Source organism: Chiloscyllium punctatum, chromosome 22 (assembly GCF_047496795.1).
Source record: "Chiloscyllium punctatum isolate Juve2018m chromosome 22, sChiPun1.3, whole genome shotgun sequence".
Classification (NCBI taxonomy): Eukaryota; Metazoa; Chordata; class Chondrichthyes; order Orectolobiformes; family Hemiscylliidae; genus Chiloscyllium; species Chiloscyllium punctatum.
This window is the reverse complement of record NC_092760.1, coordinates 88354530-88377509: the sequence shown is the minus strand read 5'-3', so window position 1 is coordinate 88377509 and position 22980 is coordinate 88354530. Positions and strand designations below refer to the sequence as shown.

General features: G+C 42.2%; 1 protein-coding gene across 2 annotated transcripts in view; it reads right to left on the bottom strand.

Annotated features, from left to right (window-relative positions):
* The window catches only part of e2f8 (E2F transcription factor 8), a 49821-nt gene that overhangs the window by 9928 nt on the left and 16913 nt on the right, over positions 1 to 22980 (bottom strand). For both annotated transcript variants that reach the window (XR_011963775.1, XM_072592789.1), the window contains exons 6-10: positions 8731 to 8892; positions 6756 to 6893; positions 6409 to 6621; positions 3427 to 3511; positions 2636 to 3197 (exon numbers count right to left, since the gene is read on the bottom strand). Coding sequence is in view for 1 of the 2 variants with exons in the window: in XM_072592789.1 (XP_072448890.1) it covers positions 2636 to 3197; positions 3427 to 3511; positions 6409 to 6621; positions 6756 to 6893; positions 8731 to 8892 (1160 nt within the window). In the remaining variant the exon portion in view is untranslated. The remainder of the gene's footprint in view (positions 1 to 2635; positions 3198 to 3426; positions 3512 to 6408; positions 6622 to 6755; positions 6894 to 8730; positions 8893 to 22980) is intronic.

Below are 22980 nucleotides of genomic sequence, written 5' to 3'. Positions count from 1 at the left end.
TGTTGTGCTATCAGCCTAAAATCATCTCATTAAGTACTTATCACATTCCCCTTGTCTCATGCTAGCCCAATTCTTTAACTTGCTGTAGCCCAGAAGTACTTGTCACTGCCTAAATATTCCAGCATCTGTGCTACCACCACTATATTTAAAAGGCCGTTGTGCACTTGGTCAAACTCTGGCTGTCCAAAGCTGGTCTGTGCATTAATAGCATTTTTCGAGGTAAGGGGAAATTGGCACCCCCGTTAACGAAAAGGACCCTGGAGGTCTTAGTGGATCTGGTGGTATAGAGTACGTACATCCTCTTCGCTCAGGACCAGTGGAGGAGGACACAACACGAGAACCTGCCAGGATGGTATGATGTTGCCACAATGTCAGTGTAGTGTCCATGGTTTGGAGAAATACCCAGCAGTGTCGGAAGAAGGTTAATGACCTGCTACCTCACACTCTATATCCGCTACCACCTGGTGACTATGGCAAGGACTGAATGACATCACAGGTTCTAAAAAGAGACAGTGCAAGATAGCAGATGATGACACATCCCTCTCAGATCGTCTCAACGCCTTCTATGTTTGCTTTGAGCAGAATTTCAATGGAGAGGTAACACCTATTCCAACAAGTCCTGCCGAACCTATCCAAACAGTCACTGCATCAGAGGTCAGATCAGTTTTCCTTTGTGTCAATGCAAGGAAAGCGATGGGAACAGATGCAGTACCAGGCAGCACACTCAGAGCATGTGCAGATCAACTGGCAGAGGTCTTCTCGGACATCTTCAACCTCTCCCTGCAGCAGGCGACTGTCCCTGCCTGTTTCAAGGAGGCCAATATCACCCCTGTGCCGAAGAAGGCTCATGCAGCATGTCTCAATGACAACCGCCCAGTGACCCTAACTTCAGTGGTCATGAAGGGTTTTGAAAGACTGGTCATGGCATTAATCAACTCTAGCTTCCCCCCTATTCTTGACCCACTGTAATTTGCCTATCGGACCAATAGATCCATGTCAGATGCATATCACTTGTCCTTCACTCCTCCTTAGAACATCTTGACACAAAGAACAGTTACGTAAGAATCCTACTTATTGACTACAGTTCAGCCTTCAACACTATTAGCCCCTCGGGATTGATTATTAAACTTAGTGATCTCGGACTAAGCCCCACTCTCTGCAATTGGACCCTCAGTTTCCTGACCCACAGGCCACAATCAGTGAAGATTGGGGACAATATTTCTTCCTCACTAACACTCAACACTGGAGCCCCCTCGTGTACTCACTGTATACCCATGCCAGACTAATGCCGTTTACAAGTTCGCTGATGACACCACCATAGTTGGTCGAATCTCAGATGGTGACGAAACAGATTACAGACAGGAGGTGGAAGGCTCTGAAAAATGGTGCACTGAGTTCAACCTAGCTCTCAATGCCAGCAAAACCAAGGAATTCATTATTGATTTCTGGCGGATGTTACTCATGCCCTCCTACACATTAACAGCACAGAGGTGGAACAAGTGGAGAGTGTCAAGCTCCTGGGAGTGGACATCCACAACAAGCTTTCTTGGACTTTCATGTGGACGCACTGGTTACAAAGGCCTAACAAGGTCTCTTTTTCCTCAGGCAACTGAGAAAATTTGGCATGATGGTGAATATCTTTGCCAACTTTTATAGGTGCGCCACCGAGAGCATTCTGTCTGGATGTATCACTACCTGGTATGGCAACTGTACCATGCAAGATTGGAGACGGTTACAGAGAGTGGTGAACTCGGCCCGGACAATCACAAAGGCCAACTTTCCATCTATAGAACCCATCTACTCGGCCTCCTGTTAAGGAAAGGCCACCAGGATTCTCAAAGATCCATCCCACCCTGGCAATGTTTTTCTCCAACCTCTACCATCAGGGAGAAGGTACAGAAGCCTGAATACACGCACCAGCTGGTTTCAAAGCAGTTTCTATCCTACTGTTGTTAGAATACTGAATGGACTCAAACTCTTCACATTTGCCTCTGTGTTTATTTTTGCCACTGTTTACCTATTGTTTACTTATCTGCGCTACTTAACTACGTGGTCTACATGAATTGCTCGCAAGGCAAAGCTTTTCACTGTGCCTCGGTACACGTGACAATAAATTCAATTCAATTGGTTGGGGTGTATTGGAAATAAGACTGATTTTCATTCTGGAAGATCTTACAAAGAGCAGCTTAGAGGTCTTGCTCAAACCAGCATTGATCACATGAACTATGACAATGAATGCTGCCAGCCATTTTGTTTCAACCTAGTGACACTTTGGACTGGCTTTCTCTGATCCTCAATTACTGTTCAGTCTACTCAATCAACAGGAACATAATGGTCAAGAATCTAGCCAACAGTCAGAAACCAAAAACATCCTGAGACTGATTTACATGTCTCAGTGCATTCTGGACAATTTGTTACAAACCAGAAGTGCACTTGTTTTGCATGGCGCTTAGTACACTCTCAAGGGCATGGGGCATTGTGATGAAAGAAGCCTCAATTTGCCATTGCAACTGACAGAAGTAGATGTCAGTTAGATGATGGTTATTAACACTCAGTTGTTACTTAAATGAAATCACCATAAATAGGCCATTTGAGATGTTCACAAATATATATATATTTTTTCATGTTACTGTACCCTGAATGAATCAGCATCCTTTGTAAGTTGGCTCTCAACAGGTTTATTTGCTGCTTTGGAATGCAGAACATCACTGAGGTCACAAGTAGAAGGTTGTTTCAGGCACCAGTCAGGAATATTATCATGTTTGGCTGCTTTGCTAGTCTGGATGTCATGAAGTGTTTCTGGCACATCAACACAAGTTTCAGCAGTCCGTTTATTGGTGTGGTTCTTTGAGTCATTAGGATTTACAATTTGTTGCTCGGTGACAAAGGATATAGACTGTACAAAGCCAGAGGGATGTGCAGTCAGGGTTCCTGGCTGTGAAGGCTGTAAATAAATTGTATAAGATCCACCAGATTGGCTTTGAGGTAACACCATTGGTAAAACAGAAGAATATTGTCCGTGCATCAAAGGAAAGACCCCGAGAGGCTGCAATGTTGGTTTAACCTGAGGGAATACTGTTGAATTAACTCCAGTACATCGTACTGATTCCACAAGTCCAGGAGGATGATCAATTTTTGATTTCTCTTGCGAGGAAGATGGTGTTAACGGCGAGGCTATGTGTTTACTGGCATTCAGACTGAGGGGGAAGGATAAATACAAACATTAAAACAAATGTGCTCATGCACAATAGACATTAAAAAATTCTTTCTAATTGTACAATTCAAATGAAACTTGACTTCAAAAATGTCTCAGATTTAAGTTATTTTAAAAAGTTTCATACAGGCATGCTACACAAAATTCTCTGCATATAATTGAATTTGAAAATCTAGTTAGACAGGTGCAAATATAAAATTTCTGGCACTTACTTAGATTGTGCTTCCAACTGAAGTTTACAGATTGTTGCAAGCTGGTCCATTTTACTTGGGTATAACCCAGCTTTGGATGAATCACCTTTCATATAAAGAAAATATTCTGTAAAACTGCATGATTAAATAAAGTTAAAAATCACACAACAGCAGGTTACAGTCCAACAGGTTTATTTGGAAGCACTAGCTACCTGAAGAAGGAGCCCTAAAAGCTAGTGCTTCCAATTAAACTGTTGAACTGTAACCTGGTGTTGTGTGATTTTTAACTTTGTACACCCCAGTCCAACACCGGCATCTACAAATCATAATTAAATAACACTGACATAATGCATTTGTTGGTAGAATCAGTCATTTCTTTATTGGTGGGTTGGTGAAGAGAAAAGGGGACTGCATTTAATCAATCTTATTGAGAGAGGTTTTATAATGGAAAAGCAATGAATTTTTAAAAAGCCTTTGTCGAAATACCATAATTGGTTAGTTAACAAAACTAAGACTCAAACAGGAGGGTCACATCTTGGATAATAAAAAGACTTAAATACTGAAAACAGGCGTCATGGCAAATGGCTGTTTTGTTTTTAATTGGAGGGTGCTAGGCAGTTGTGAGCGCGAAATATCAATGCTCGGGCCACTTTTTTTTAAACTACTGATGACTTAGGTATTGAAATACAAAGTAGAATTTTAAACTTTGTTGATGATTCTGTATTAGGAAGTGCATCTGGCAGTGAAGATGATACCAATGGCCAATGTCAAAGGGTGGCACAGTGGTTAGCACTGCTGCCTCACAGCGCCAGAGACCTGGGTTCAATTCCCGCTTCAGACGACTGACTGTGTGGAGTTTGCACATTCTCCCCGTGTCTGCGTGGGTTTCCTCCGGGTGCTCCGGTTTCCTCCCACAGTCCAAAAATGTGCAGGTTAGGTGAATTGGCTATGCTAAATTGCCCGTAGTGTTAAGTGAAAGGGTGAAATGTACGGGAATGGGTCTGGGTGGGTTGCGCTTCGGAGGGTTGGTGTGGACTTGTTGGGCCGAAGGGCCTGGTTCCACACTGTAGGGAATCTAATCTAATCAATCGATTGCAGTACTACATATACAAGAAATGTGAGGTGTTGCACTTTGGCAGAAGGAATATGGAGAACGCATAAATACTAAATAGTACAGTGCACAGTGCAGAGGGATCTGGGAAGTTTATGTGCAAAAACATTTGAAGGTAGCAGGACATATTAGGAGACAGCTAACAAAAACATGCAGTGTTGTGCTTCATAAGTAGAGGTATTTGGGTACAAAAGCAAGAGGTTATGCCAATCATGCATAAAGCTCTGGTTAGACCGCAATTCGAGAACAAACATCCAGTTCAGTTCACTGCACTTTAGGAAGGATAAAAGGGTATCCATCAGGATGATTCGAGAAAGCAAGAACTTAGCTCCAAGGTTAGGTTGGAGAAGCTGCAATTTTCTTGGAGCAAAGAAGGTTGAGGAGAAATTTGTTTGAGACATACAAGATCATGATGGTCTTCGATAAGGTAGAGATAGGAAAGCTGTTCCTATTTGTTGATAGTACAAGAACAAAATAACACATATTTTAAATTTTGGCAAGAGATAGGAAGAGAGGTGGTGTAAAAGGAAGAACATTTCTTTCAAAAATGCAACACGTTGTACTGATTTGGACTCACTGTCTGGTTGGGTGCTGGAAATGGAGATGACTATTTCTAAAGGAAATTAAATTTACAGGATTATAGGAATATAATAGGAGTTCTAGACTGGTTGGATTGCCCTTAGAGAGCTTGCATGAAATCAGTCGGTTAAAGGTTCTTTTGGAGCCTTACCAACACTCCCTTCACCCAAATAATTGATGTAAACTGCAAATAGATGTGTTCCAAGTTCTGATCCTTGTCGTACTCAACTAGTTATAGCCTGCCAACCTTAAAATAGCACATTTATTCCTGAGAAGATTTGTAGGTCAGGTTGAGGTTCTGGGTGTAGGTTTGCTTGCTGAGCTGGGAGGTTCGTTTTCTGACATTTCATCACCATACTAGGTGAGATTATCAGTGAGCCTCCAGCAAAGCAATGTGGTATGGCCTGCTTTTTATTTATGTGTTTCAGTTTTCTTATGCTGGTGATGTCATTTCCTGTGGTGATTTCATTTCCTGTTCTTTCTCTCAGGGGTGGTAAATGGGATCCAAGTCAATGTGTTTGTTGATAGAGTTCTAGTTGGAGTGTCATGCTTCTAGGAATTCTTGCAAGTGTCTCTGTTTGGCTTGTCCTAGGATGGATGTGTTGTCGCAGTCGAAGTAGTGTCCTTCCTCATCTGTATGTGAAGATACTAGTGAGAGTGGGTCATGTCTTTTTGTAGCTAGTTGTTGATGTTCATGTAACCTGGTGGCTAGTTTTCTGCCTGTTTGTCCAATGTGGATCCCAATTACCACCCCCTGAGAAAAAGAAGAGGAAATGACATTACCAACCCAAGGAAACCTAAATACATAAATAAAAAGCGGGCCATACCACCAGTGTTTCACCAGATGCTCATTGATGATGTTACCCAGAATGGTGACAAAATGTCTGAAAATGAACCTTCCAGCTCAGCAAGCAAACTTACATCCAGAACATTTATTCCTAATTCTGTTTTCTGTACTAAATGGCCAAAATTTTTTAAAATGGCGCACTCAAAATGTACAATTTTTTGGAAATTAAAACCAGGAATCACTTCATTTCAATGAACCTCCAAGTACTTTATATATCATTTATTCTAGCTAAAGCAAAACAACCAAGGTACAACATTAACATCCGGCTGAATATGCATTAAAAGTTTAACAACTAAAAAAAAAGCTTTTCAGCAAACTATTTGTGTAATTTTCCATTTGTTAAACTAATTTAGCATGAATTAATTTTTGCAGAACAACAGGAATAGCATCAATTCATAAATATATTTAAATATTTGTCCATAAATTGTACAAATACATGATAAATTAATTATTCTGAAATACATACTGTAAACTTTGCCAACTGGGCTGCTTGGTGCAGAGCTGATCTTCCTCTGTTTATTCTCCAGATTTTCTAATAAGTGGTTCAAAGATGCATGGCGGGTGAAGCCTTGTTTAGTGTTTGACGCAGGGAACAGATTCTTGGCAAATGTTTCTTTAGAAATCTTGGGCAACTGAGTATTAGGTTGAGCTGAGGTAGTCAGAGTAATGGGCTTTATATCTGCAACAATAATAGTTTCCTTCATGATAAAAGTTCAATTTGTTGTTTATGCAATCAAATTCACTTTCTGAGAAAAAGGGTAAAATTATAAGAACCAAGGAAACATAATTGTAATCTAAACAAAAATTGTATACCAATTAGGTCTGGGAATGCCTCTGGTCCGATCCATTTAAATGCTGGCTTCCGCCCTCTCACCTCTGTTACATGTACTTTCTTTATAAGCTCAAGGCTGGTGAGAACATTAGCGATATCATAGAGTCGTCTGATTTTAGCTGTGAAATAAAAGTTAATTAGATTAGTAAAAATTTTACTTTTCAGAAATCTAGCAACTGAGTTCTGATCATGTTTAATAAAAACTGAAAGAACTGCGGATGCTGATAATGTTTACATACATTAGGTTTTTAACTCTTTTCTATATGTCAATAAAATAGAATGTGGAGGTGCCGGTGGTGGACAAAATTAAAAATCATACAACACCAGGTTATAGTCCAACAGATTTATTTGGAAGTACTAGCTTTCAGAGCGCTGCTCCTTCATCAGGTAACTAGTGGGGCAGGATCATTATGCACAGAATTTATAGCAAAAGATCAGTATCATGCAAGTAAAACAAATATATTGAACAAACCTAGATTGCTGTTAAGTCTTTTATCTTTTAGAAGATTCTAAAAGATGAAAACAAAGATGGTACATCATAGCTATATTAGAATTATCCACATACTATCTGGTGTGTAAAGTCTTTCAAATAAACCTATTGGATTATAATCTGGTGTTGTGTGGTTTTTAACTCAGTTAGTTAGTCCGCAAGAATCAAACACAAAGCCCAAATTTTATTCATTAATATAGCTAACTTAGGAATAACAATAACAAGAAGCTCACCGTACAAGATTAAAATTTATCTGTACATGCACAAATAAATTATGCATGTTACAATAATCAAGAACAACTTATTTACTGCAAGTAAACTTGGAAACAGCAACTAGTCATGGAACACAACAGAACTAACAATTGTCTTAAACCCATTATTCCTCAAATTATTTTTCATTCAGTATGTTCAGCAGGTCCTCTTTATCCAAAGTTTATAGATAGATGAAAGCTAAAAATGTGTTGTGTTTGCATCTCTCTCCAGCATCAGCATAGCCAAGTTAACCTTACAAAGCTTATGCACATGGTCAAACAGCTCAAGTTAATGTGGTCCCAATCACAGTCAAATAGCTTGCCAACACTAACACACATCACTAAGGATTTTGGGGAAGAGATATTGAAGACACCTGGGATCTGTAAGGTTGTACTTCAGAAAACAATCAATGTTGCCAGGTGATGAGGAAACATTTGGCACGAACAAGTCAATAGATTTTTCAAAAAAGCTATTGTATTCAGTTTAGTGTGTCCACCTCCGTTGGTACCAACATTCAAAGGGTGGAATTTACTGAAGATGTTTGGGGTCTCAACTGTCACTTGGAGAGCTGGCAGGAACATCAAGCTTTTAAGGAGACTGAAGTAAGTGGATCATAGCAGGATCAAAAGACTTTAAAGGTGGAAATCCAACCTTCTGATAGCTGTCTGCCAATTGATGGTAGGCAGTGGGTGCTGCTAGTACAACTCCTACCTGAGACTTAATATCATTGCTAGATACCAGGCAATAGAGAATGTGGCAGGAGGGGAGTTTGTTCAGATGGGTTCAATCAGTGGCAGGAGGAGATGGCCACCTACAGGCCTTCCGATCACAGACTCAACTGGGGAAGGTAGCAGGGTTGCTATCTGCCACCTTCCCATTTGAATAAACACTGCTGTACCACCAAACATATAAAGGGAGGGCATTAAATTCTCCCCAAAGCAGCTGAGGTGAACCTCCACAATGCTTACCTTCAAGCTATTTCTTGGAACTCCTTGTAGAAAGGAAACGAAGTGTATCTCAATAATTGTATAATTTGTTTAGCCTTCCAAAGTGAAACATCCAAAATTGGAAGTGGAAGAGAAACTTAAATTGGAAAGGTTTTTTTTAAAAAAAAGCAAATTACTGTTACATGTCCACTAATAGCAAACTAAAGAACTGCAGTTTGACAGGTGATCGAGTGATGTTCTCATGTCATTTTAAAGTGCTTCACTTACTCTTAAACTTGCTGTGATCCAGATCTACCTTCTGGTCATCACCAATTAGAATTTTAGCAGCAGTATCGAGACTAACCACCCGGGGTTTCGATACCAGGAACAACATGACAAATTTCTGACTCATTACTCTCAAGGATTTGTCCTTCCGTCCATTTACTGAGGCTGCAGGCAGAAAATATACATTTTAATTGTAATTATTTATTATTTTTTAATATATTCCCTACATGAAAACTGACAAGTTGCTCTGTATAAATGAGCGGCTCTGAATTCCGTACCCTTGATTTGTATCATGCTACTGAATCAAGGTAATCAAGATAACATGTATGTTACATATGACCATAAAAATTAGAAGCAGGAGTCGGCCATTTGGCATCTCAAGCCTGCTCTGCCATTCAATAAGATCATGGCTAATCTGATTATGCCACATTCCTGCCCATTCATAATAATCTTTCATCCCCATTCTTTTTCAAAAAAAACTGTTCACCCCACCTTACTTCTTGCTTCTACTGCCTTAAAAATATCCAAACATCTTGCTTCTACTGCCTGTTCAAAAGACTCATGACCCTCTGAGAAAAAAAATTCTCACGCATCTTAAATGGGAGACGTCTTATTTTTAAATTGTGGTCCTTAGTTCTAATTTCTCCCACACAGGGAAATTTTCTTTCCATCTGCACCCTGTTAAGACCTTACACATTTCAATCAAGTTGCCTCTTATGTTTCTAAACTCAGTAGATAAAATCCTAGCTTGTTCAACCTTACCTCAAATTAACTGGCCTGTTCATATTTTATTAGTCTAGTAAACCTCCACTGAACTGCTTCCACTGCATTTACATTCTTCATTACACAAGGACACCAATACTGTTTCCATTACTCTTGATGTGGTCTCAGCAATACACTATGCAGTTGAAGTACAATTTCTGTTAGGATTTCTGCTAATGATAATCCCAGAAAAGGCAGATTTCAAAGTAAAAACTGGCTTAAGCAGACAACATCTCCTCCAGAAGTGTCATAAATCCTTCAGAGCAAGCACCAGCAACCTGTCTCCCGTATCTTTCATCAATAGACAATAGGTGCAGGAGTAGGCCATTCTGCACTTTAAGCCTGCACCACCATTCAATACGATCATGGCTGATCATCCTTAATCAGTATCCTGTTCCTGCCTTATCTCCATAACCATTGATTCCACTATCCTTGAGAGCTCTATCCAACTCTTTCTTAAATGAATCCAGAGACTGGGCCTCCACTGCCCTCTGAGGCAGAGCATTCCACACAGCCACCACTCTATGGATAAAGACGTTTCTCCTCATCTCTGTCCTAAATAGTCTACCCCGTATTTTTAAGCTGTGTCCTCTGGTTCGGCACTCACCCATCAGCGGAAACATGTTTCCTGCCTCCAGAGTGTCCAATCCTTTAATAATCTTATATGTCTCAATCAGATCCCCTCTCAGTCTTCTAAACTCCAGGGTATAAAAGCCCAGTCGCTCCAGTCTTTCAGTGTAAGGTAGTCCCGCCATTCCAGGAATTGACCACATGAACCTACACTGCACTCCCTCAATAGCCAGAATGTCTTTCCTCAAATTTGGAGACCAGAACTGCACACAGTACTCCAGGTGTGGTCTCACCAAGGCCCTGTACAGCCGCAGAAGAACCTCTTTGCTTCTATACTCAATCCCTCTTGTTATGAAGGCCAGCATGCTATTAGCCTTCTTCACTACCTGCTGTACCTGCATGCTTACCTTCATTGACTGGTGTACAAGAACACCCAGATCTCTCTGTACTGCCCCTTTACCTAAATTGATTCAATTTATGTAGTAATCTGCCTTCCTGTTCTTGCCACCAAAGTGGATAACCATACATTTATCCACCTTAAACTGCATCTGCCATGCATCTGCCCACTCACCAAACTTGTCCAGGTCACCCTGTAATCTCCTAACATCCTCCTCACATTTCACCCTGCCACCCAGCTTTGTATCATCAGCAAATTTGCTAATGTTATTACTAATACCATCTTCTATATCATTAACATATATTGTAAAAAGCTGCCGTTCCAGTACTGATCCCTGTGGTACCCTGCCATTCCAAAATGGAGCCGTTTATCACTACTCTTTGTTTCCTGTCAGCCAACCAACTTTCAATCCAAGTTAGTACTTTGCCCCCAATACCACGTGCCCTAATTTTGCTCACTAACCTCCTATGTGGGACTTTATCAAAAGCTTTCTGTAAGTCTAGGTACACTACATCTACTGGCTCTCCCTCGTCCATCTTCAGAGTTACATCCTCAAAAAATTCCAGAAGATTAGTCAAGCATGATTTCCCCTTCATAAATCCATGCTGACTCTGACCTATCCTGTTACTGCTATCCAGATATGTCCTAATTTCATCCTTTATAATAGACTCCAGCATCTTTCCCACCACTGAGGTCAGACTAACTGGTCTATAATTTCCTGCTTTCTCTCTCCCACTTTTCTTAAAAAGTGGTACAACATTAGCCACCCTCCAATCCGCAGGAACTGATCCCGAATCTATCGAACTCTGATACTGACATCTCAGTGGATATTTTAGCTAGATTAGATTTGGCAGCACATTCTCGTGAGCACATTACCATACCTGGCCAAAGAAGCATTGCAGGTCTCTCCAGAACTTAGGGGACTGCCACATAGGACCAGCCAGAAGAGGACCCATGATGTTGGCTTTTAATAGCTTGTACATTCTGACAAATTAAATACAGGAAGAGCAGGCTCTTTGTCAGGCACACTTGAGAAACTGGATTGAAAATTGAGGGAGTTTACTAATGCAACCTGTACTACGCTAGCTCCAGCAGGTTATTGGCTGTCTCTATGCCTAGGTTAGTCACTGTCACGAAAAACTAGGGTGCAGCACTCTCAGTGTCTGACAGACATGTGCACAGACATGCACTCTAACACCTCAGCCATTGGCGCTAGGCACCAATGACAAACAACAGGGGAACGTGGGACCTAGACCCCACTCCAGATACCCCTTCTAAAAGGAGACAGGTTGGTGCTTTGGAAAGTTATACACAACTTGAACCACACACAGACCCCCAGAATTCTCGACTCAAGCCTCTTCAGAGGTCGTTTGCATTTTCAACTTGCTGCATTCTCTAACTGTGGGCTTCAAGGTAAGGAGGGAAAGCCTCAATCTGGCCAGGAACCATTCATACTCTAGTTATAAATGCCCCTTGTTTTGCCTGGTCAAACCTCCCAAGGCCAACGGGCTCCAAGAAAGGCACGGTTCCCTCCACCTTCACTGCAGACCCCAAGGTGTAGTGAGAAGGAAGGGAAAAAGAAAATCTGAGGGGACATAGATGTTATAGGTGAAACTTTACATCATCAGTTGTGTCACTGACTAGATTCAAGATTAGAGTGGTGCTGGAAAAGCGCAGCAGGTCAGGTAGCATCTGAGGAGCAGGAAAATCGACATTTCAGGCAAAAGCCCTTCATCAAGAATCTTGACTCGGATCTCCAGCATCTGCAGTCCTCACTTTCGCCCTGTGTCAGTGACTGTCAGTTTAATTATAACTATAAGACCATAAGACCATAAGACATAGGAGTGGAAGTAAGGCCATTCGGCCCATCGAGTCCACTCCACCATTCAATCATGGCTGATGCGCATTTCAGCTCCACTTACCAGCGTTCTCCCCGTAGCCCTTAATTCCTCTAGACAACAAGAACCTATCAATCTCGGCCTTGAAGACATTTAGCGTCCCGGCTTCCACTGCACTCCGTGGCAATGAATTCCACAGGCCCACCACTCTCTGGCTGAAGAAATGTCTCCGCATTTCCGTTCTGAAATGACCCCCTCTAATTCTAAGGCTGTGTCCACGGGTCCTAGTCTCCTCGCCTAACAGAAACAATTTTCTAGCATCCACCTTTTCAAAGCCATGTATTATTTTGTACGTCTCTATTAGATCTCCCCTTAATCTTCTAAACTCCAACGAATACAATCCCAGTATCCTCAGCCGTTCCTCATATGCTAGACCTGTCATTCCAGGGATCATCCGTGTGAATCTCCGCTGGACACGTTCCAGTGCCAGTATGTCCTTCCTGAGGTGTGGGGACCAAAACTGGACACAGTACTCCAAATGGGGCCTAACCAGAGCTTTATAAAGTCTTAGTAGTACATCTCTGCTTTTATATTCCAACCCTCTTGAGATAAGAGACAACATTGCATTCGCTTTCTTAATCACAGACTCAACCTGCATGTTTACCTTTAGAGAATCCTCGACTAGCACTCCCAGATCCCTTTGTGCTTTGGCTTTATTAAGTTTCTCACCATTTAGAAAGTAGTCCATTCCTATATTCTTTTTGCCAAAGTGCAAGACCTCGCACTTGCTCACGTTAAATTCCATCAGCCATTTCCTGGACCACTCTCCCAACCTGTCTAGATCCTTCTGTAGCCTCCCCACTTCCTCAGTACTACCTGCCTGTCTACCTAACTTTGTATCATCGGCAAGAATGAAGCTAGAAGGCTAGCCATCCTTAGCACCACAAGATATTTTAACTCAGTCTCAGGAGTAGTTTATTTTCTGTAGTGTACATATTAGCATGAAACTTTGCCATAATTGAATGAGTGGCATCAGATGTTGAGAGGTCTTTAGTTTCTAATCTTAGCTTTATTGAACAACAGGAAAAGCAAAAGAAAAAGAAACAAATCAGCTACATTTGGACTTATGATTGAGCAGAGAATGCTAGCCTCTGCAACATCAAAACATTTAGTCAGTGGAAACTGACATTATGCAACTCAGTTCCACTGAAAGCGGTGACAATGAAGTCCTGCCTGCATTGCATTGACTGACATGTTGCACTGTACGATGGTGAAGGTAAAGGTGCTGCTCCTTCTGATCAAAGTTCCCATTTTCCTACTAGGTGCAATGCTGTGGCTCTCATTGTCCATCATATAACCGTGCTTCAAAGGGCTCTTTTAGTGCAGTTGTTGTGTCCCTACCTTTGACCTCGGAGGCCCAGGTTCAAGGCCCACCTGCTCCTGAGGTGTGCAATGATATCTCTGAACAGGTTGACCAGAAAATACCTATAATGCTGTTGCATACTTCAGCTGTCTGGGGAAAAAGCAGCCAAGGATTATACATTATCCTATTTCTGTAATGCAATGCATGGTCAGTCCTGACCAATGTGGGGATCCAATGTTGAGGAAATATTTTATAGTCCTTGTTTCTAATGGAATGTGTTGCACTGCACATATAATGGGCATCGTGACATGGTGTCCTGACTGCCACCTCGATTCAGAGTGGAGAGTCACTGGCTCTTTCAGTTGTACATCATTGCAAGAAAGACAAGCAACTCTGGGTCTCCTGCATTTTTACCACATCATGTGGGAACCTGTAGCTGTAAACTCCACATGAGCAAGCTGCTCCACATCTGCTGGAGATTGATACTGGTCACACCAGACACCCACGTTTACCATCAATTTCTGTGAACTCTCTTCGTAAAGCAGTCACAGACACAGATGACTGCAACTTCTGTGCCTGGATTCATTTTTACAGTTTGAATGAGCCCATGTGGGTAATATCAAAAACAAAGCAGTTCTTCAGCAATGTCAACAGTCAGCAGTTGCAGCACACACAAATTACATTTAAAATCTACCCTCAAAATACTGAGACATGGAGGCCTATGAGAAGGGAAATTGGATGCCTCTACATGGACCTTTACAATTGTTGGCCTGACTCAGATATATGCTGGATTAGTGGTGCTGGAAGAGCACAGCAGTTCAGGCAGCATCCAACGAGCAGCGAAATCAACGTTGCGGGCAAAAGCCCTTCATCAGGAATAAAGGCAGTGAGCCTGCAGCATGGAGAGATAAGCTAGAGGAGGGTGGGGGTGGGGAGAGAGTAGCATAGAGTACAATGGGTGAGTGGGGGAGGAGATGAAGGTGATAGGTCAAAGAGAAGAGGGTGGAGTGGATAGGTGGAAAAGAAGATAGGCAGGTCGGACAAGTCAAGGAGACAGTAAGTGAGCTGGAAGTTTGAAACTAGGATGAGGTGGGGGAATGGGAAATGAGGAAGCTGTTGAAGTCCACATTGATGCCCTGGGGTTGAAGTGTTCCGAGGCGGAAGATGAGGCGTTCTTCCTCCAGGCGTCTGGTGGTGAGGGAGCGGCGGTGAAGGAGGCCCAGGACCTCCATGTCCTCGGCAGAGTGGGAGGGGGAGTTGAAATGTTGGGCCACGGGGCGGTTTGGTTGATTGGTGCGGGTGTCTCGGAGATGTTCCCTAAAGCGCTCTGCTAGGAGGCGCCCAGTCTCCCCAATGTAGAGGAGACCACATCGGGAGCAACGGATACAATAAATGATATTGGTGGATGTGCAGGTGAAACTTTGATGGATGTGGAAGGCTCCTTTAGGGCCTTGGATAGAGGTGAGGGAGGAGGTGTGGACACAGGTTTTACAGTTCCTGCGGTGGCAGGGGAAAGTGCCAGAATGGGAGGGTGGGTCGTAGGGGGGTGTGGACCTGACCAGGTAGTCACAGAGGGAACAGTCTTTGCGGAAGGCGGAAAGGGGTGGGGAGGGAAATATATCCCTGGTGGTGGGGTCTTTTTGGAGGTGGCGGAAATGTCGGTGGATGATTTGGTTGATGCGAAGGTTTGTAGGGTGGAAGGTGAGCACCAGGGGCGTTCTGTCCTTGTTACGGTTGGAGGGGTGGGGTCTGAGCTGAACAAGTCATCTGGCACACAAACAGCAAGAGATGGCAAATGATATTGGTATGGAGACTGGAGAATCTTCACCTCAACATTACAGTATCAGTGCATATAATTAGATTTCCTACAGTGCGGAAACAGGCTCTTTGGCCCAAACAGTCCACACCAACTCTCCAAAGAGTAACCCATCTCCTTCTGACTAATGTACCTAACACTCTGGGCAACTTAGCATGGCCTATTCACCAGACCTGCACATCTTTGGACTGTGGGAGGAAACCGGAGCACCCAGAGGAAACCCACGCAGACACAGGGAGAATGTACAAACTCCACACAGACAGTCACCCAAGGCTGGAATCGAACCTAGGATCCTAGTGCTGTGAGGCAGCTGTGCTAACAATTGAGCCACCATGCCGCCCTTCAAGATAATGATGTTCATCTTTACAGTCCAAGTTGAGGTGAGTAGCTCCTGTACCTTGTACAAAAAGCAATTTGGCTTTGACTGTGACTATTGGCACACATATCAAGTTGCTTGACTTTGTGCCTGTGCAAAGAGATAAGGTAAGACAGAAGTGAGGCTGCAAGTTCTGAAAGAGGTACCAATGTGTGCATTGATGGAAAATGAATGAATGCTAAGAGTGCAAAGTAGGAGATCTAATCTATACAGTGGTCTGCTGCCTTTACTCATAAAGCAAAAGCACTGCAATGTAAGGTGTCAGTGAGCTCCAAAGTACAGTATTGAAAAGGTGAGCTGTATTGTAAGCAAGCTGGAAGTGTGCCATGATGATGTGGAGAGGCTGGTGCAAGTGTGATGCTAATCTGTGTTGGTGATGGGTGTAAATGGTCACTGCCCACCGAGCATACCCTGCAATGTTGGGAATTATGGACAAGGTGACTGCATGGAGAAGATGCTTGTGGGCCGCAGCCACCAAGTACTTGGTTTCATGTCAGGAATTGTTTCCATATGGTTTCTCTCTACTGTCTGGGAAAATAGCAAACTGCATACAAATTTGATTATACAGTTCTACAGCACAGAAACAGACCCTTCTGTCCAACTTGTCCTTGCCGACCAGATATCCTAAACTACTCTAGTCTCATTTACCAGCATTTGGCCCCCATCCCTCTAAATCCTTCCTACTCATGTACCCGTCCAGGTGCCTTTTGATTGTACCAGCCTCTACCACTTTCTCTGGCAGCTCATCCTATACACATACCATTCTCGGTATGAAAAGTTGCCCCTCAGGCCCCTTTTATATCTTTCCCCTCTCACCTTTAACCTATGCCCTCTTGTTTTGGACTCCTCTACCCAGGGAAAAAGACTGTTATTCACTCTATCCATGTCCCTCATGACTTTATAAATCACTGTAAGGTCACCACCTCAGCCTTTGATGCTCTAGGGAAAATAGCCCCAGCCTGTTCAGCCTCTGCCTTTAGCTCAAACTCTCCAACCCCTGCAACATCCTCGTAAACCTTTCTGAAAGTTTTTAAGTTTAATAACACCTTTCCTATAGCAAGGAGACCAGGACTGAAAGCATGGTTCCAAAAGTGGCCGCACCAATGTCCTGTATCGCCATAGCAATAACACCCCAACTCCTCCACCCAATGTGAGAAAAGGTAAATAATGAGATATTAATGCATGCAAATAGGCCTTTGATACTCACTAGTGAGATTCTTCTTTAACTGTTAAAACCTGAGGTGGAGTATCTGAGGTTTTTCTTGATATTGACAAATTTCATTTTTCTATTCTCAACAAATTTTCCCAACTGACTTGCAATTGTCCAAATCATCCAGAGCCTGGAAAAATTCTACCATATGTCTTCCCTTCTTAACCCACACAATATAGAAATATAATCAAACTGTTCATATCAGAACTCACATTATCAAATAATAACAATGTAGAAATGTTTATCACACCTCCCCATGTTTGTATTCTAGTTCCCTTGCAATGAACGATAACATTCTATCAGCTTTCCTAATCACTTGCTGTGCCTTTTGTCATTCATGCAGTCAGGCATCCAGATTCCTCTGCATCTCAGTGATCTGCAATCTCTTACCATTTAGGTAATCAGCTAATTTTTTTATGCTTCCTGCCAAAATGGATAATTTAAAACTTTCCCAGATTATACTCTACTTGCCTTATTTTTGTCCCTACACCTACTACCTGTATCCCTTTCACAGAAATTGCTGGAAAAGTTCAGCAGGTCCAGCAACAAATGTGAAGAGAAATCAGTTAACATTTTGGGTCAGGTGACCCTTCCTTAGAATTTCTCTGAAATATTAACTCTGATTTTATTCACAGATGCTGCCAGACCTGCTGAGCTTTTCCAGCAATTTCTGTTTTTGTTTCTGATTCACAGCATCCTCAGTTCTTTTGTTTTTTTTTAATCTTTATCCCTTTATAGCCTACTCACGTTCTCTTCACAATTTACTTTATTACCTATCTTTGTGTCATTATCAAATATACTTTTGGTCCCTTCATCAAAGTTATTTACATAACTTGTTAAACATTGAGGCCACAGCACTGAATCCTGTCGCACACCTCTCATCACATCCTGACAACTTGAAAATGATCATTAATATCTCCTATTTCGCTGAGCTGTAAGGTTCATTTTCAGACATTTTGTCACCATACTAGGTAACATCTTCAGTGAGCCTCCAGACGAAGCACTGATGTTTCCTGCTTTCTATTTAAATGTTTGGGTTACTTTGGGTTGATGATGTCATTTCCTGTGGTGGTGATGTCATTTACTGTTCTTTTTCTCAGAGGGTGGTAAATGGGGTCAAAGTCAATGTGTTTATTGATGGAGTTCCGGTTGTAATGCCATGCTTCTAGGAATTCTCATGCGCATCGATGCTTGGCTTGTCCGAGAATGGATGTGTGCTGCCAGTCGAAATGGTGTTCTTCCTTATCTGTATGTAGCACCTCTAATCCATTATCTGTATGTACGGATACTGGTGAGAGAGGGTCATGTTGTCTTGTGGCTAGCTGATGTTCATGTATACTGGTGGCTAGTTTTCTGCCTGTTTGTCCAATGTAGTGTTTGTTACAGTTCTTGCAAGGTATTTTGTAAATGACATTAGTTTTGCTTGTTGTCTGTATAGGGTCTGTCAAGTTCATTAGCTGCTGTTTTAGAGTGTTCTTGGGTTTGTGGGCTATCATGATACCAGGGGGTCTGAGTAGTCTGGCAGTCATTTCCGAGGTGTCTTTGATGTAGGGGTTTCTGGACGCGAGTTCTGTTTGTTTGGGTTTGTTGCTGAGAGATCAGCAGACTGTGTTCATTGGATACCCATTCTTTATGAATACACTGTATAGGTGATTTTCCTCTACTCTGCGTAGTTCCTCTGTGCTGCAAGGTCGTGTCTTGTTGAGATAATGTTCTGATGCAGCTTCATTTGTGGATGTTGGGATGATTGCTTCTGTAGTTCAATATTTGAGAAATGAGAAAGCGGGAATCATCAGCAGTGCTTCATTCGGAGGCTCACTGAAGATGTTACCAGGTACGATGACGAAACATCTGAAAATGAACCTTCCAGCTCAGTGAGCAAACCTACATTCAGAAACTCAACCTAAGCTAAAAGTCTTCTCAAAACTCGCTAACTTACTATTTCCTTTTAGCTAGTCAATCTTATATGCTGGCCAATAAGTTACCCCTAGACTATGAAATTTTATGTTCCACAATAACCTTTGATATGGCACCTTTTTACCTCAATCGTTGGACATGACATTTCTGGGTGGTCAGCATTTATTTTCTATCCTAGTTACCCCTGTGAAGATGGTGGTGAGCTGCCTTCTTGAACCACTACAGTGCATGTGCTATGGAAGCCCATAGGGAGGAAATTCCAGAATTTTGACCCAGTGATATGAAATAATGGTGATATATTACTAAGTCAGGATGGTGAATGGCTTGGAAGGGAACTTGCAGATAATAGTGCCCCTGTGTATTTGCTGTCCTTTTCCTTATAGATGGAAGTGGTCACGGATTTGGAAGGTGCTATCTAAAGATCTTTGGTGAATTGCTGCAATGCATCTTGTAGATGTGATTCCAACTAAGCAAGCTGTTTGGCGTGGATGCTGTCAAGCATTACGTTAGAGCTTGACTCATCCAGGCAAGTGCGAACTATTTCATCACAGTCCTGACTTGTGCCTTGTACGTGATGGACTAGCTTTGGGGCGTCAGGAGGTGAGTTACTTGCTGCAGTATTCCTGGTTCTGACCTGCTCTGGTAGTCATTGTAGTTATATGTAGAGTCCAGTTGAACTTCTGGTCAATGGTCACCCGTCAGAAGTTGATAGCGGGGATTCAGGGATGAAAACATCGCTGAATGTTAGGTGGTATTTAGATTGTCTCTTACTGATGATGGTCATTGCCTGACATTTGTGTGGCATGAACATTGCTGGTACTTGTGCAGATCTTGTTGCATTTGAACATGAACTGCTTCAGTTTTTGAGGAGGCGTAAATTGTGCGATCATCAGCAAAATCTTCACTTCTGACCTTCTGATGTAGGAAAGGCTGTTGATGATGCAACTGAAGATAATTGCGCCTAGGACACCTCTGATGAGCTCCTGTAAATTTATGGAGTTGAGATGATTGACCTCTAACAACCACAACCATCTTGTTATGTGCCAGGTATGACTCTGACCAGCAGAGAGTTTCCCCTCATAGCCATTGATTCCAGTTTTTCTAGGGCTCTTCATTGCTACACTCGATTGAATGCGGCCTCAATGTCATGGGCAGTCACTCTTACTTTGGCCAAAAGCACTGAACTCCAGAGGCATGTTAGAATCAAGACTGTTGTGAAATTAGGAGCTGGCAGGACCCAAAGGGGGCATTAGTGTGCAAGTTATTGCTGAGCCGGTGCTACTCGATTGCACTGCTGATGACACCTTCTATACTCTTCTGATGATGGAGAGTAGACTGATGGGTCGGTAATTGGCTGTGTTGGATTTGTCCTACATTTTGTGTACAGGACATACCTGGGCAATTTTGCACATTGTCAGAAAGACACCAGTATTGTAACTGTACTAGAATAGCTTAGCTAGGGGAACAGTAAGTTCTGGAGCAACAGTTTTCAGTACTATTGCTGAAATGGTCTCAGAATCCATAGCCCCTGCAGAATCCAATGCTTCCAATCATTTCTTGATATCATGTGAAATGAATCAATTTAATTGAAGACTGGTATCTCTGATGCTGGAGACCCTGGAGGAAGCCAAGATAGATGCTCTATTTGGCACTTCAGGACAAAGATTGCTGTGAATGCTTCATCCTTACCTTTTGCACTGATGTCTTGGGCTCATTGAGGATGGGGATATTTGTGGAGCCTCCTCCTCCAGTGAGTTGTTTAATTGTCCACCACTTTTCACAACTGGATGTGGCAGAACTGCAGAGCTTAGATCTGATCCGTTGATCTGTGGGACTGCTTAGCTGTCTTTCACTTGCTGCAATGCTGTTTGGCACGCAAGTAGTCCTGGCTGATAATTTTACCAGCTTGACACCCATTTTTAGGTAATCCTGATGTTGCTCCTGGCGCATTCTTCTGTGGTCCCTATGAACCAGGTTTGATCTCATGGCTTAATGGCAATGGTTGAGTGGGAGATATGCCAGGCCATGAGGTTGGAGATTGTGTTAGAGTAGAATTCTGCTCTTGTTAATGGATAACAGCGCCTCATGGATGACCAATCTTGATTTGCTAGATCTATTTGAACTCTGTCCCATTTAGCACAGTGATAGTGCCACACAACATGATGAAGGCAGGACTCTATGTCCACAAGGATAGTCTAATGGTCACTCTTACCAATACTGCCATGGACAGATACATTTGTGGCTGGCAGATTGGTAAGGGTGAGGTCAACTATGCTTTCCCCTCTTGTGAGTTCCATTATAGAACAAAGAACAGTACAGTACAGAAACAGGCCCTTCTGCCCAGCAAGGCTGCGCTTACATATGATGCCTTTCTGAACTAAAAGTTTTTTGTCCTGTCCATATCCTTCTATTCTTTGATATTCAAATAACTTCCAAGATGCCTCTTAAATGTCACTATTGTATCAGTCTCCACCAGCTCCTCTTGCAGCACATTCCAGGTACTCATCACCCTCCGTTAAAAAACCTGCCTCTCGCATCTCCTTTAAACTTATCCCCTATCCATGCCTCTCATAATTTTGTAAACTTCTCTCAGGTCTCCCCTCATCCATTGATATTCAAATAAAAACAAACCAAAGTTGTCCGATTATTCCTCAAAGCTGATACCCACCAAACCAGGCAACATCTTGGTAAACCCTTTCTGTACCCGCTGCAAAGCCTTCACATCCTTCTGGTAATGTGGTGATCAGAACAGTATATAATATTCCAACTAAAGTTCTATACAGCTGCAACATGACTTGCCAATTGTTATACTCTATGAGAAAGCCATTTGCCTACTTCCTTCTCCAGTATTGCCATCTTCAGGGAACTGTCGACCTGCAGCTGCAATAATTTCCTCAGTACCACTTCTCTGGTTATTGCAATTTTCCAGAGTTCCTTCCTCGCTTTGATTTCCTAATTGACGACTATTTCTGGGATGTCACGTGTATTTTCTATAGATGAAAAACATATGTCCCATACACCTTCCACCTACATACTTTCCAACCTTTATTCCCAGACTCACTTTCTATAGGAGTCACTTTAAGTCTTTTTATGATATTTATAGAATCTTAGTTTTTACATTTCTAGCTAGTTACCTCCTGTACCTTAACTTTTCCTGCTTGACTTTTTCATGTCCAAACCTCTGACCTTATATTTGTGCAATTATATGATTTTAAAATTTAATGTTATATTTAACTATTTTAGTTAACCATGCCTAATTGATACCCCTCTAGGGATGATTCTTTTTTGTGGGAATGCATTTATTGTTGATTTTAAGTATCTCCTTAAATTTCTGCCACTGGTTATGTATGTATGTATGTATGTATGTATGTATTCATTTATTGCCACATGTATCGAAGTACAGTGAAAAGCTTTGTTTACGAGCAGTACAGGCAGATCATAGCAAGCAAGGAAAGACCCCACTTGAGAGTATTGAGAGCAGATCTGGGTACCACACCTTAAGAAAGACAAATTACCTTGGAGGGAGTATAAAGTAGGTTTGCAAGAATCACTCAGAGTGGTAAGGGCATGGAATGCCCTGCCTACCGATGTAGTTAACACAGCCACGTTAGGGGCATTTAAACAGTCCTTGGCTAAGCACATGGATGACAATGGGATAGTGTGGGGGGATGGGCTTAGATTAGTTCACAGGTGGGCACAACATTGAGAGTCTAAGGGCCTGTTCTGTGCTGCATTGTTCTATATTCTATACCTGGACTTTAAGGGTTAAGTTATAAAGTGAGGTTATAAAAATTAGGCCCGTTTTCTCTAGAATTTAGAAGCTTAAGGGCTGATCTCAAAGTCTTCAAGATATTAAAAGGGCAAGACAGGGTATTTCCACTGGTTGGAGCTTCCAGAACTATGGGGCATAGACTGAGAATTCAGGCCAGATCAATAAGGAAAGGTGGAAGAGGTCTGGAGCTCTCTTCCACAAATGGCAGTTCAGTTGTTCATTTTAAATCTGA